At 32.1% G+C, this 15,847-nt stretch overlaps 1 protein-coding gene across 5 annotated transcripts in view; it reads right to left on the bottom strand.

Annotated features, from left to right (window-relative positions):
* The window catches only part of LOC148619351 (uncharacterized), a 56,132-nt gene extending 40,437 nt beyond the window's left edge, over nt 1-15,695 (bottom strand). For 2 of the 5 annotated variants that reach the window (XM_088579150.1, XM_088579156.1), the window contains exons 1-2: nt 1,404-1,603; nt 421-459 (exon numbers count right to left, since the gene is read on the bottom strand). In XM_088579150.1, coding sequence (XP_088435276.1) covers nt 421-459; nt 1,404-1,416 — 52 coding nt within the window. In that variant the 5' untranslated portion in view covers nt 1,417-1,603. Of the gene's footprint in view, nt 1-420; nt 460-1,403; nt 1,604-11,857; nt 11,917-13,952; nt 14,043-15,631 lie in introns of those variants that run through there. The other 3 variants (XM_088579152.1, XM_088579153.1, XM_088579154.1) reach the window with 3 other exon arrangements.
* Between the last annotated feature and the right edge of the window lie 152 nt (nt 15,696-15,847).

The following is a 15,847-nucleotide window of genomic DNA, read 5'->3' as shown; positions in this document are numbered from 1 at the left end:
CAATTTTGATAGTTGGACATTTATATTGATAACATAAGCAATGGAACCAGTATTACAAGTCCTACATTTCTTCCCAATTAATTCTAGAAGAGAAGAATCTAAAATGACTTATAAACCCAGAAGGATATTTAAAATATATAATCCTCCTCAACTGTAGAATTTTTTTCACATCATGTCAAGACTTAAACTCAAATCCATTACTAAAAGAAGTGAGCAAGCAGTCCATAGAGTTCTTAAGAATTCAGACTAAGGGTTAAAGGTCAATTCAAAGACATATGGTCTCTTAAGTAAACAAGATTCAAATAAAATTTGAAGAAAAGACTCAGAAAGACTAAATATTTTTAACCGTTTAGAGTTTACATGTTTTCCCCTAGAGAGGTGATTTTAGATCACACAGAAGTATATACAGCCAAGACTTACCAACACTAACTTGAGGCAAAGAAACTGCTGCAGCTATTTCTGAAAATAACAATAAAATAACAATGTAATTTTCTATCAAGATACCTGTGTAAACAGTAATTATGTAAGAAATCGTGACTTGGCCAATATTGCTCATTCAGTCACAACTGTTCTAGATAGCCTAGGTTCTGAGGTTGGAATTTCTATGAGTATAGAAAAACTGCACCCTTAAGCTGTATATACTCTTATGTCAATGACAGGTTGCTCAATAAAGACTGGTGCAATGGATTCAAATGATGAAAGAAACCTTAGAGCAGAAGTGACTCTTTGCAGGCAACACCTTCAGATTTGTTTTCAGCAGTATGCATTCCTTCGAAAAAGATTATTCCCTTCCAATTTGTTTTTTCATAATATTATAAAACTGATTAAAGACATGATGCAATATTTAAAAAGCTCTGTGAGAAAGTGACTTCTGAAGTCACATAAAAAAGCAGATGTCAGACAACAGATTTTTTTTATAATTACATTTCAATAGGTACAGGTGAGAACAACCTTTCAGGAACATCTACCTAAGTACATAGTGAGTAGAACCCTAAACAAAATTCTAGATACCTGAAGGTACAGTTGAGTACAACCCTTCAAATTTCTTTCCATCCATTTTCATCTAGTACATGTAAAAAGGTTTTAAGTTTTTGAACATTTAAATTAAGAGAAATATGTTATCCTTCCATCTTTGAAAGACAATTATCGAAAGATTAAAGTCCAAACAGTAGAGTTTTGTACCAAAAGTATGTGTTTGAATAACTAAAAACAAGCATTAAAAAAATACAAGCCTTTAAGAACAGATCTGAAGTTCTTTACTAACAAAAGACTGTTATTCTAAAAGAAAATCTATACTGTTCTTAACTTTTTGCAACATCATGAAACAGACATTATTCCTATAATAAACAGAAAAGATTAAAAGATTATAGGAAACAAGCACCTGCATATAGTAATTAACTTACCTATCATTTCCATCGTAAGGGTTTTGTAATCATTACCCCGTTAATCCAAAATAAATGGAGGAACTTATATCACTTCCATGTTTTTTTCTTTCCTCAAACCCCCATCATGACTGGGAGATAAGATAGAGTGAGCACTCATCACTATATAAATAGCTACACATTAATTCCTTACTGCATGCTCAAGCTAGGAAGGATTTATCAATGTTGATATCTTACCAACTTGTATTTAACATTCTCTTTACTTTTTCTGTTTTTTTCATAATAATTTACATCATACTGATTATAAAGAGTGGAAAAGGACTGATGAACCTTATTCTAATGAGTTATGCCTATTTTTAGATCTAAAATATAAATAAAGAAAAAAAAATACACATTTCAAAAACAAATTGTTTATGTGAATTATCAGATCATTAATGTCAAATTATCTCTAGATTTCAAACTAGATAGGAAGTGAAATGTGTGTTTCTGTGTAAAGGAATATACAGAGGAATACATTAAACTAAGACATCCTGATATACTTGGATAAAAAGATGCTGCTGTATGACAGTGTGTGAATACCACAGATAATATTTTGTTACATATGACCTTAATAAAATGCTTTACTGGATGCAAGTTGGTATGACCATAGAGGTTGAGCCAAGAACAGTTAGTGCAATTCTATACACAACATTCCAATTTGATACAGCTCTAAATGAGGAGCGTGATTGAATTTTTAGCACACCATAATTTCTGACCTGATTGAAATTAAAAATAAACGATTAATGCTGATTTTTGTCTTGTTTTAACCCCTTATTCCTACATCATGTCAGGGCCAAAACTCTGATACATCAATCAAAACATTTCATGATTTAGATTCTTGTAGTAGAATTTCATTGAAATCAATACACTTTTTCACAAGTTGATGTCCAAAAACATGAAAACTGCTTTTCATGGCCCCAATTCCTATATTGTTGTGTAATTTGTTGAAAATGCCAACCGATTGTTGATCATAATCAGTTAAGGTCAACCAACCAATTATCAATTAAAATCGGTTTACTATTTATATATTACCTGTACTAAAAAGGAACCAAAATTTAGCATTTCAAGTTTACAATTTCACAAATAAAAGTACTTTTAAATTTGAATATTATTTATTATTATTAAAATCTAAGTAGGAGATCACTGCTTGTAAATTGAATTGAAGTCTCTTATATAACAAGCCAAGTAATAAGTGAATAGACTTAAGGTTTGTATTCTCTTTATTAACCTTTCTGTCAAGTCAGTTGTAAACACATTTGTTGAAATATTTGACTATTTCAAGATATTACTTTTTGGTTTTCTTTTCTGAGGTTATCATGACGAGTTATGAATTTATAGTGTTCCTTGCCAAAATTATTGCTCTTGGAATAATTAATAGTTTCCTTGACTTTATTCAGATAATAACAGATATTGAGACACAATAAATGGTCCTAATGATGAGTTTCACATAAAGTAAGTATGGTTAAAGTAATTGACAACTTCTTTTCCTAAAATGGGCATTTGACTTATCAAACTCTCACCAGTATGGGACTTTCAATTGTACTGACCGTCTGACACTAAGCATTCTGTTGAATTTTTATATAATTTTTGTGGATGTATTGTAGGTTGTATTGGGTCCATTTAACATAGTTCACTCACTAATATAGGTCACTATGTACTACTTTATGTACATTATATTGAAGACAGATAGAACATATTGTGTCTAGCTTGTAGTTATATGTTTGTAAAGGTAATGTCATGAGAGTGAAAATTATGAAAAATATCTTAAGGTATAGTCTTTAAGTTTTTCTACATGTTGGGATTATTAAAGAAAATATATACTGTGTGTAAAAAGATTGATTTAAGGATGACCAGTGACTTTGCTGTATACATCCAATTATAATCAATTATGAATATCTCAATCGATTAATCACATCTAGATGGTCAACCAACAGATTTGAGACTTTTATCAATCATTGGTACACCACTAGTTGTGACCATTAACAACAGAACAGCTGCTACATTCTTTTTATGGAATCAACCTTACTGAAAATTATAGTTTAGATCTATGGACTAATATTCACTGATATTGAAGGAAAAACACGTGTCTATTGAAATGACAACAAAGAAAGCACCATAAAAAAATTTTAGTTTTTAATTTTGGAAGCAATGACGGAATCTAGGGTCAACAAAAAAAAATTCTTGTGCTAGGTATACGCAACTCATACAGTAAGTTGATACTGAACAGCACCTAAAATCGATTAACTATATTATATAAAATGCCTTAATAAGACCACAAAGGTTGCCCCTGATCAGTTGGGCCAAGTATGAACACACCATTCAAAGTTGATACAGCTTTGAATTTTGATTAAAACTTTTTAGCTCATTATTCCTAAATGGTTGAAGTCGAAACCTCTAAAATCAAATCTTTCCTTCTTTTGGTGGTATGGCACTTATGGTACAATTTCAAAGCCTTTCCTTCCCTTTTACTCAAATTATTACCCAGAAATCAGGGGAAAAAAAACCTTTGTTTCTGGCCCTTTATTCCTACTTGACTCAAGTCACAACCCAAAAAATCCACCCCAGTCTTTAATTTGTGATATGACATCTTGTAGTAAAATTTATATCAGATCCATTCATTTTTACTCAAGTTATTGTCCAAACATAAGAAAAAGGCTTGTTTCTGGCCGATTCCAAAAAAAGTTAGTCTTAACCCCCAAAATCAATCCCAGCCCTCCTTCCATGGTATAGCACCTTGTTATACAATATCAAAGCAATCCATGCACTAAAATTCATTAATTTATCGTCTGGACATCAGAAAAAAAGCATGTTTCTGGCTCCCAATTTCTAAAATTTTAAAGTCATTACCCCAAAATCAATACCAGCCTAACAACTGTGGTATAAAATATTGTGGAACAACATCACAAACATTAAGCTTTTACTGGAGTTATCTAGTTAAATTCTACGAAATTCTTGTTTTTGGCCTCTAATTCTAAAACAGTATGGGCCATAACCCCAAAAATTAAATCCAGCTTTCCTTTTGTGGTATGGACCTTTGTTATGAAATTTTATAACGATCAACCATCTAATAATGACAGCCCCATACCATTATACAACTGGAAATTTCTTGTGGTTGTACAACAACACATCAAATTAGAAACTGATTCATCCTGGATTGGAAACCAAAATAATTATGACGAAACTCTGACAGATGGAATGATGGGTGGACAAAGTGATCTAAATGTACAACCAACTAGTTAAGTAGGGGTACAAAATAGGTTTAAAGTTTTAAATGATTTGGTAACAAGAAACACAGAATTTTTTACTTTAAGCCTAACCAGAAATTCTGAAGATTGATGATCTAACTGGCAATGTAATGTAATGATTTTTTCAACCATAAAATGTTATTTAGTACAGTTGGTTACTCCAGTATTTATTACCTGAGTAATAATTACTTATAACCTATTAAAATTTTACCTAACTAGATATGTTGGAGCAAGGGCGAATGTCTAACTCAAAACTGTAATGGAATTTATGAACTATACAATCAAGCAAAATAAATCTGCTATTTCTGACTTGAAAATAATTGACACAGCATTGGTTTCCGTCACAGCACTGGAAATTATCCTTTAATGCCATCAATCAACTTGTACAGTACATTAATAAAATGCTTCGGATAATGCAGCTTGATACAACCACAGTGCTTAACCCCAGGACAGATAGAAAAAATATAAAAACAACATTTGAACTTGATTCAGCTCTTTTTTTATTGTGGTTTGACAAGAATTATGACCAGAATCAAAACAGTCACAGGACTTTTAAAATGTAGTTAGATATAAGAATAAAATGCTTCATGGAGCGCATCTAGATACCCAAAGTCTGAACCCTGTACAGTTGGGGAAAACAAATGGACACAACATTTAAACCAGATGCATCTCTTTAGTTTTGTTCAACACAGGCAAAGACTTACACCAGAACTGTAGTGGTCAAATAACCAAAATACTTACAATAAGACTTATAAAAGGTAACATGGGTTAACAATATGCACAAAAATGTGAAATCCCCACTTAATATGCCTATCCTTCTAAACAAAACATATTATAGTAGATCAATGCCCATCTGTCAATCAAACTTCATGACAACTCCATAAACAATTTCACCAAACACAGCATGATATGACCCCAGCCAGTTGAACTCTATCCACACAGGCAAGTGTGGAAACAATATTAAGTCTTTGACATAGTTAAACATACGGACTTACAGTTCAATATGAACACAACACTGCAGATATGGATACAAATATTGCAAAATATTTTGAAATTTAATTTAAGTTTTCTGGGTGCTTTCATGGACCATTTTGGACACCTTTATCTCAAAAACAGTGAATGATAGAGTAAATTTGTAGCATAAATCTGTAAGCCCTAGTAAAGATGAACAATTTGCAACAAAAAAAAAATCCAGAAAATCAGATGAAAAATTGGATAAAAATTAATATGGTCTTTCAAAAAAAAGAAGTTTTCAACCCTTTTGGCTCCTTGTAACTTAATGCAGACATGGACTTTTAAAAATTTCACCAGAACTGAAGAGGTCACTTTTTGGCCCTTGTTCCTTATAGGTTCCAGTAAAAGCCTACAAGTTCAATCCCAAACTTCTTGTGGGGATATGGCACCTTGTGGTACAATTTCAAAGTGCTTCATTCCCTTTCACTCAAGTTATCAACCAGAAATCTGAAATAAAAATACTTGTTCCTGGCTCATTTGTGGCTCCTATTCTTACTTGGCTCAAGTCACATCCCTAAAAATAAATCAGTCTTCCTTTTGTGGTATTGCATCTTGTAGTAAAATTTATATGACATACTTTTGCTTTTAATCAAGTTATCATATGAACTTAAGGAGATTGCATGTTTCTGGACCCCGTTTCTATAAAATTCAAAATCAAACTAGGTATAAGATTCCCGATTCTAACACAGTTGGGGCCATAGCCCCCAAATTCAACCCCAGTCTTCCCTTGACGGTATGGCACCTTGAACTACAATTTCAAAGATATTAGTTCACTAAAATTCAAGTTACTGGCTGGCCATCCAGAAAATGCATGTTTCTGGCTCCAGTCTTTACCACACGATTAATCCAAATCTGACAATTGCTGTATAGAGTATTGTGGAACAATATCATAGACATTCCTATGTTTTTATTGGAGTTGTAAAGTTAATTACGTGTTATATCACCCATTTTGGCCGCTAATTTTAAAACATTAAGTGCCATAACCCTCAATACCAACCTTTCTTTTGTGTTTTGGAACCTTGTAATAAAATTTTTATAAAGATCTACCAACTTGTGCTCAAATTTTTGCAGGAAAACCAAGTGTCTAGGGATGATGATGACAACAGTGTGATACCAATACACAACTGCATATTATTATATGTTGAATTTGGTGACTTGACCCCTGTGGTCTAAAAATAGCAATGCAGTCGTATTTACACTTGATCTACATAGTGGACACAATTTTTAGAGTAGATACCCTTAGGATGCTGTTGACCAAGTTTAGTAATAATCCACTGAGTAGTTTCAGAGGAGAAGATTTTAATGAAAAGTTAAAGATAGATGACAATGATGACCGATGCCAAGTGACGACAAAAGCTCATATGGCCATTAAGACCAGGTGAGATAAAAATAGAAAAAAAACGTCAAAAAGGACAATAACTTCAACACAGACCTCATCATGCTGAACACATTTACCAGGTCAGATTTTGGCTAAACCTAATCATTAAGAGATATATACAAATAAACAATATTACTGCAGCCAGTTGAACTCTGTTCACTTGGGACAAGTGTGGACACAATATTAGTTTTTGAGACACTTAAACATCACGACTTACAGTTCATTATGGACACAACTCATTTGGATACAATATTGCACAATATTTTTAAATTCAATTTAAGAACACAGTTCTTCTTCAGGGTGCTTTCAAGAATCACATTTAACCTCACTACCTCAAAAACTGTATATTTGTTATGCATACTTCAAAAACGTCATGTAAAGGCAGGGGATTTCATAAGGATTCCAATAAAAAAATTACATAAATAAAAAAAGTCTATTTTTGGGGGCTTGGCCCTGTTTTGCCCAAAATATCTCGAAAACCATAAGAGATATCTGAAATCTGATTGAAAAATACAGGAAGTGATTTCTTGAGGAATCTGATTGATTAAAAAAATTTCAACATCAGACCAGAAACATAAATGTTTACCATTTTAGGACGTGACCCCACTTTGGCTTCCCATAAACTGACAATACTAAATGCTACCTTCTACATCAAATTTAAATGAACACCTATTTTTCCCATTACTGCTCTTTTTTTGCAGAAAGGGATGGGCCAGTGCCCTATTTTACATAACAATCTTCCTCAAGCAGCAAGTAACAATACATCAAAATGTCAGGAGTTTTGGTCAACTACAACTGAAGTTTTTGCACAAAAAAACCGAAAAATTTCACAATGACGACAATGCCATCAACATCATAACATTATACGCCTGCAATTTTTTTGCAGTCTCACTGATCAATTGAAAAACTAAAAAAATATTTTGGTTGAGAGAAAAAAATAAAGCTTTTCATTTTTCTTCCAGCTTCATATTTTTACAGTGACAGAAACCGGTGCAGTTTAAGTACTACACCATGATAAAAACAAAGTGATGTGTCAAAATCATTAGAAATACAAATGTAGTATTCATGCATGTATCTTGTCCTACTATTTTTGGATGTATCCATCTACTCTATGAAGAACATTTCATTTAATTTGTTATCTATGAGAGACAACTCCAAACATAATACAAATAAATCTATAAGTACAGTGTTGAAGAGAATATTGATAACTGAAAATGACAATTCCTCTATGCCACCCAGTAAAATTACCTTTGTCAAGGTCATGATATAGGTACTTTATACATCACAATTGACACATAACCTAACTGTAAATACCTACTACTAGTACACTGCTAATTTTCTTGTAAAGTTTTGTTTGCATTTTTGTTTGTTTTTGTTTTTGTTTGTTTGTTTGTATGAGACTTTCAAATTGAGAACTAGAGAAGGGTGATGAGTGAAGGAATATGACAATAAATGCAAATAAAGTGCTTCATAGAGCACAGTAAGATAATCCCAAAAATCAAAAGCAACCTTCCTTTCATGACTTGTTACAAATAGTTTTACAGATTAACTAAATGATAATCACACTAACGCACAAAAACCAAATGTCTATAGAAAACAATGATGGGAACAGTGCCTTTATAGGACCACAAATTTTTTGCAGTTATATGAAAACAGTTGGGACAAAAATGTACATTACATATCTTGATACAGCTCTTTATTTTGATTGTAATTTAAATTAAATGCTTGACAAGATTCTGATCATAATTGAAGGGGCAAAAAAAGTCTAAATTTTAAATTAGACATATGAAATCAGCAATTAATACTAAGTTGAAAAACATTGTTATCATTGAAACCTTTTCCTAAGAGTAATGGTTATTATCTAAAAAATCAATCAAAACCTTTCTTTACTGTTACGGATTTCACAGAGATCCAAATGATATTCCTACTGTTTTTAGGAAGGGTCTGGGGCCAGTGCAATAATAAATACTTGTAAGTCTGAAAACTGTGACTTATGAAAATAATCTATCATCATACACTACACTCAGTGAATTTTGTTTCTCTAACACTGAAGTCGGACGTTTAAATCCGTGTTAGTCGGTGAAACACGGTGTCAGTCGGATTATCGTCCCTGACAATATGGACATCCATACCCAAGCTCCTAGGTGACCGATCTCCAAAATTCATTTGGGACTCCAGAAAATCACAACAAAAGAGTCTGAAGGACATGTGAAAATTCTTAATCCAATCGCCGAAATCGATACTGGTTGATTTGTCCAGCTTTAATCCAAGGCGTCAGTACAATAAAACAGTGGTTGAGACGATTAGCATGTGGTATTAAAGATTGACAAATATAACGTGAAAATCGTAAAAAATAGATATTTATCATTGATACATACTTCATGACTGTCCTGTATTGAGTAATAATAATTGATTGCAGTCCATGTGATGACCAGACACACATTGGAGACATTGTAAACAATGAGTTCATTTAAACTTCTAAAAATAAACAACAAAATATGCGCGAAGTTTGTCAAGGGATTATTATTATAAGGGAGTAAACATCGGTCGGCATCAATGGAAGTTCGAAACCGTTTAACAAAATTCATAATTGAAATAAAGATATATGTAGGTTGCATTTGTAACATACTTTCTCAGAGTTATCTCGAAGCATTTTAGCAGCATAAAAACAACTGACTGAGGACGCTGTCTCGTCCTCGTTTGGATGTCTTGTAACTTATATAATTATTACTGACAATGTTCCAGTCCTGATTAAGGGCTTCTACTATAAAATTCTCATGTACAAATTATTGTGGGACCTGTAATTAGTTTCTTTATTTCTAGAAAAGTCGTTCAATTATGAAAACTATCAGGAACTAAAAACGTCACCAGACTGTTTTTACAAGTTCATCACCCAGATCAAATTACAAAAATCAATACTTTCAAAGTGTTTTATTTATATTTATAAATAATAATTATCAATTTACAAATGCAAAATTAAAATTTCAAAAGATTGCATTATTACTTGATAAAAATACGAAGTCATATTTCTACATGATATTTCCCACCCATTGGCCGTAGCTGTAAATAAAAAAAACAACACATCTACAAATGATAAACATGTACAAAATATAAAAAATAGATGATGCCGAATTTATAATGACATGACCAATCTTTTTATCTTAACTGCTCCAAATTACCTGAGAAACAGAAACATAATATACATGGTATCTCACAAAGAAGTCCCCGTTATGCCTCGTAGAATTTTACGACTATTCCAATGTATTGAAGTACACAGGGTCACTTCTGGGTGACTTACATTGTACAATACACTCAGAGTGGAATGGTTCTCTAATACTTAAGTCCGACCTGAGTGAAACTCGGTGTTACAACAACAGAGTGAGTATTTAACACCCAGATTGCACCTTGTCAACACTGACTGACTGTTTGTATATTGTAATAGTCGCAGAATTCAATGAGACATAATGCGGGATTCATTACAAGATACCATGTATATTCTGTTTCTGTTTCTCAGGTAATTCGGAACACTCCAGTTAGGATAAATATTTAGTCATACCATTATAAAATCTTTACATTCTATTTTATTTTTTGTAAATGTTTATCAATTGTTGATGTGTTATTTTTTACTTACAGCTACATCCAAAGAGTGGGAGATATCAAGGAGTTAAATATAGAAGGACTGGAATCTCATGCACTTTTACATAATATGTTAATAAATATGCTGCATGGGGTGATGAACACGTGAGATTACCCATGATGCAATTCATTGATGCTGATTATGCCCTGTTAATGGCGGACATTTCAACTGCTTTAAAGATTCATCACTATAAATGTAAGTATTCTGACCCAAATTGTTTAAAAAAGAATTAAAACATCCCACCTCAAGTTGTCCCAGACTATTTCAATGTTTTCTTTTTATCAATATCTCAATTTGAGACCTTAATCTCATATCAAATTTTCCACCTGGTACCACCTTTAAGGGCAGTCTTCCCTCCTCATTTTAAATTCAAACTCCTTCTGCCAAACCTTATCAATCATCATAAAATTAATTTAAAATTGATCAGAAATGGTCCCAGGGTGTATGGAAGTTTTATAGCTGTAGCTTTCCATGCTATAGTTATATGAACATTTTTATATGCCTTTTTTTGATTCCTGATCAAAAATGGTCCAAAGGTGTATATAAGGAGTTTAACAGTCGTAGCCTTCCTTTCTTTCATGATATAAACCATTTTATTTGACCTAATTTTGACCTCATACTATTGTTTGAAAAAAGGCTCATTTTTGGCCAATTCAGCCCTTTATCCTAATCCCCAAAATATCAATCCCAGTCTGACCTTTGAATGGATCATAGAGCTTATCTTTGAGTTACATTGTCAAATTTCATGAAACGATTTTTTTGGTCCCTTAAAGACCCTGTTCCAAAATGATTACTATAAACCTCAAAAATAAATACCAACCTTTTTTTGTATGCAGCATTGTCTTAAAATCTGATTAAATCCACCAACTTATATCTATGGCATGCACTTGTTCTGAAAATGCCATGCTACAGTGGGACCCATGATATATTTGGAATAGAGTATAATGTTCATTCTCATGTGAGGCCCTTAACAGGCCTTCAGACCACAACTGTGGTCGATTTTCGATTGCTATATGAGCAGCACATGGACTTATTTGGCGTGGCTTGTGTGTGTGTAAATTACTGCCGAGTTTCCATGATTTATTTCTTAAACACAGCATATGTTTATTGGTAACTTTTGATATTGGCTTGTTATTTAATGTAAAAGTAATTTATGACTTACCTAAAAAGTACAGAAGTCATGTTTGTAGATTCTTCAGTTTTTGTGCTGTAGAATTGGGTCTGAAATAGAATTAAACATATTTATTTCACTTCAACCACTTTGACATGAACAGATAGACATCTACCGGGTAAACTCTAAACCATACATGTCTACAGATCTAGTAGGATCAATGTGATTTAGACCATTTAACTAAGTATTTTTTTCATTGTCAATATTGTGATTCCTTGGGTTACATGTATCAAGGTTTTGTTATAATGATTTATTTCATATGGTTTTATAATATAAACAAAATTTTAAGACTTTACGTGCAAGTCATTACTTAAATCAAAATTTTACTTCAGAATTAATTGCATTCATTATAGATTTTATGTAAATATTGCAGTTTAGGTGGAATTACTAAGCTAAATATATATGCAATATTCAAATGAGGATACCATATAAAAAAGAAGCCCTACTTAAATCAAAGATATTATTCAACATTTTAAATCATACACATTATTTAACTTGTTAAATCATGACATTACTACAAGCAACTGAACATGCAATGGCATTATGCTTTATACAGCTGACTGAGATAAAATTGTTCTGTCCTTGTTGTGACCTTCTACAGACATCTTCCAATTAACTCATGTGATTATCATGATGTGATCACTATCCATATAAAGGCAATTTCAACAAGTGTAAATGGAATCCATCCTTCTGTATTTTCTGAAGAAATTTTCTCTGTTGATATGAGTGAAATTCCCCCACAAAACTTAATCTAGTACAAGAAAATCTCTATGAATGCAATTTTTATTGCTGCCATGGTATTCTTGATCCAGAAGGGGCAAGACTAAACTTCTAATAATTTTAGAGTTATTACTAGATATCCTAATTTGTGCTAAAAGTATTTATGTATTCATGGACATCAGGTTGAAATCACTGGTAATTTTTGTGTTTTAAATCCATTACTTCATCATTTGTGAACTCAATCATAATTATCAATATACATGTATGTGAATATTTCCAATGTTTAACAACAATTCTGGATTGAATATGACCATTATCATTTCTGATAAATACAATATTACACAGTTTGCACATAGGAAATGCAGTACTCAAAACATAAAATTGACTTTGTCTCAGTGCCAGTAGCAGTTATCAATGAAAACTGAAATTTCTTGACATTAACTTTTTTCTATCATTTTTAATATTGAATGGATTGTTTATCTATTCCTAGGATCATAGATGTTTTTGAAGATAGGAGAGGTGAGTATAAGTAACAAGAGGCTCCTAGGAGGCTGAATCACTCACCTGATAAAATTTTTGCCTTTCAATGGCAATAACTAACAAGAAGTTGTCTGACAATTTTGATTCAATGAAGACATTGGTAGGACTTGTTATAAGGATTATTTCATCAATTGAAAGTTTGTTTCTATCTATTATAGATTTCCAGATATTGGCTTACAACTGCTAAAAACATAGTTTTTTGCCTTTCAAGTGCAATTACTCTAACAATGAGTCGCCCAACAACTTAAATCCCCACATCAGTTCTATGCAGAAAATCCTCAGGAATTTTAATACTAAGTTCGGTTCTAATTGGTAGGTTCAGAGGAGGAAATTTTTGAACGAAAAACATTAAAAATAGGGCAAAAAAACATTGAAAAGGGGCAATCACTACAACATGGCTAAACAGACTAAAATGACAATTTGATCACAAATAGATCTCATTATGCTAAACACTTTTACGGTTACCCTAGAAAGAATTGGCTAAAACTGATGGTTTTGGAGATATAGGCAAAAAACTTCTGTCTGACCCCTTTGTTCTGTTTTCAGTAATAGTAGCCATGTTTTTCAATGGATCCCCACATCAGTTCTATGCAGGATATCCAAGGAACATTCATACCAAGTTTGGCTCTAATTGTCTACTAGTGTCAGAGGAGAAGAGTTCTGAAAAATTAATGATGGACACCAAGTGATGGCAATAGCTCACATGGCCTTTGTATGTTTCATGATTTTATTGGCAATAGAGTACGCCTACATTAAAATGACATCACAATGAATCCTACTCGCACAAAAGCAGTTTAAATTACTTTGATAAATAGAAGAAATTTACCTCTGACATATTAACTACAACTGCCAGAGATGGTCCATTTTTATGCAGGTGGTCAAAATAATCAGTGCTGTCAATTAATACTAAAGATTTCTGAAGAATAAACTGTAATCAATAGTTAAACAGAAGATTAACTTAACACACCTTTACAAATTCTGTTAAAATTTCAGCTTGTTTCCTGATTTTTATATCCTTCAAAATGTTAGTGTGCATTTACATTCAATAACTATATTAACAGTATATTTATCATACACTGTAATTAAACTTAAAAATAAAAACAATTTCAGCTATGAATAAAAAAATAATTTCCTAGATGAACACAAGATTTAAAAAAAATTAGACACTTTTCATCGATTTGAATTTTCACACCAATTTTAATTTGTTAAAATCACTGTTATTCACTTCTTGTTTTTTTTTAATTGATAAAATGATAATGATAATAGAATTGAGATTTTTACAAATTAATGTGTTAAATGGAACATGCTCAATACATTCAATACTTCTTGACAATTTACTGTAAGAACAAAATTTCCTAAATGCAAATCTATTACTTAATACATTTTCATGGCCAAAAGGAGTCCTTGGAATCTTCAGTGACCTTAATTTTATTTACAGAAATATTAGAATATCATGCAGCTAAATAATTGCCAGAAACATATTAACTGGATATAAAAGTGGTATTGAATGATATTAAAGGAATTACATTTTGACTGTATTTCTGCATAATGTTCAGAAATAGTAGGACAGTTCCATTGATAAACAAGCGACATAAGGTACATAAAAACCCAAAAACCTAAATAGCCTGAGTGAAGGTCTGTATAGGTCAAGGTAATAACCTCATTTCCAAAAGAATGGAGAATTGGGCACTTAATGGTAACATACATTTGACCATGTGCTCGACCATTTTCGGTATGGAATATGGTGCAAAGGCATTTTGTAGAAGGCGCACCACTATTTCCAGCCAATTTTTATCAGTTTTCCAAGAAAAAGAAGCAAGCCCTGTGGTTAAATGTTTTAGTGAGTTTCTTACCTAGCTCATAAGTTTTCAAAAAAGTTATATGCTCCTGAATTACAGGTAGCTCAATGGTAGAGAAGTATGGAAAAAATAAAAAATTTAATGATCAGATATATTGAGGGCCCAATAAAAAATGCAGTAAGATGGTGGAAAAAAAGGTTTCAGGCATGCAAATTTTCTTCAACTTCAGAATTTTCATATCAACCCAAACTTGACTGAGACTTATCTAAAACTTTAAGTGGAATTAACTTCATTTTATTCTAGAGGTGTTTCACATGTCTCACATAATTCAACAGTGACAACACACAACAGAAGTCCAAACACATCACAGGAACCTGCATTGCAAGTACTTGTGTCCTGTAGTTCTGTGCAATGCGATCAGAGTGTTATAGAGGCTGCATTTTTTCTGAACAGAAGCAGCTAGGAATTGGAAGTATATAAATGAGATGCCTTGAGTTGTGCATAAACTGATCAATTCAACATAGCGAATTGGTGTTTATCAATATCATACAAAATGATGTCTGAGACGGGTACATCATTATGACACTTTTCTTAAGCAATGACAAATGATGTAACTTAGCGACTTGCATCAAATGTACAAATATGGTTGGCTATTTCTTTGATAAGTGACAGGAATACGGAAATAATTGGTATTTTTGACATATACCTCTTACATCGAACTTCCGGAAATAGAATCAGTCTTCCGCCATTGAAGAAGCCCCGGATGTTGTAAATTTTATAAATAGAAAAGTACTTGTTTTTCATTTTTGTCAACAAAACGATACAGTATGGAGTATTTGTATAATGCACGAACTAATTTTCTTTGTCAAGAGTAAAATGCGCTGTTCAAATAAAGATAAATCGGTTTATAAAATTAACAAAT

This window comes from Perna viridis, chromosome 4, assembly GCF_037379345.1.
Source record: "Perna viridis isolate PV_CMFRI_1.1 ecotype Kerala chromosome 4, ASM3737934v1, whole genome shotgun sequence".
NCBI lineage: Eukaryota > Metazoa > Mollusca > Bivalvia > Mytilida > Mytilidae > Perna > Perna viridis.
Note: the sequence above shows the minus strand (reverse complement) of the source record. Positions and strands in the feature narration are given on the sequence as shown.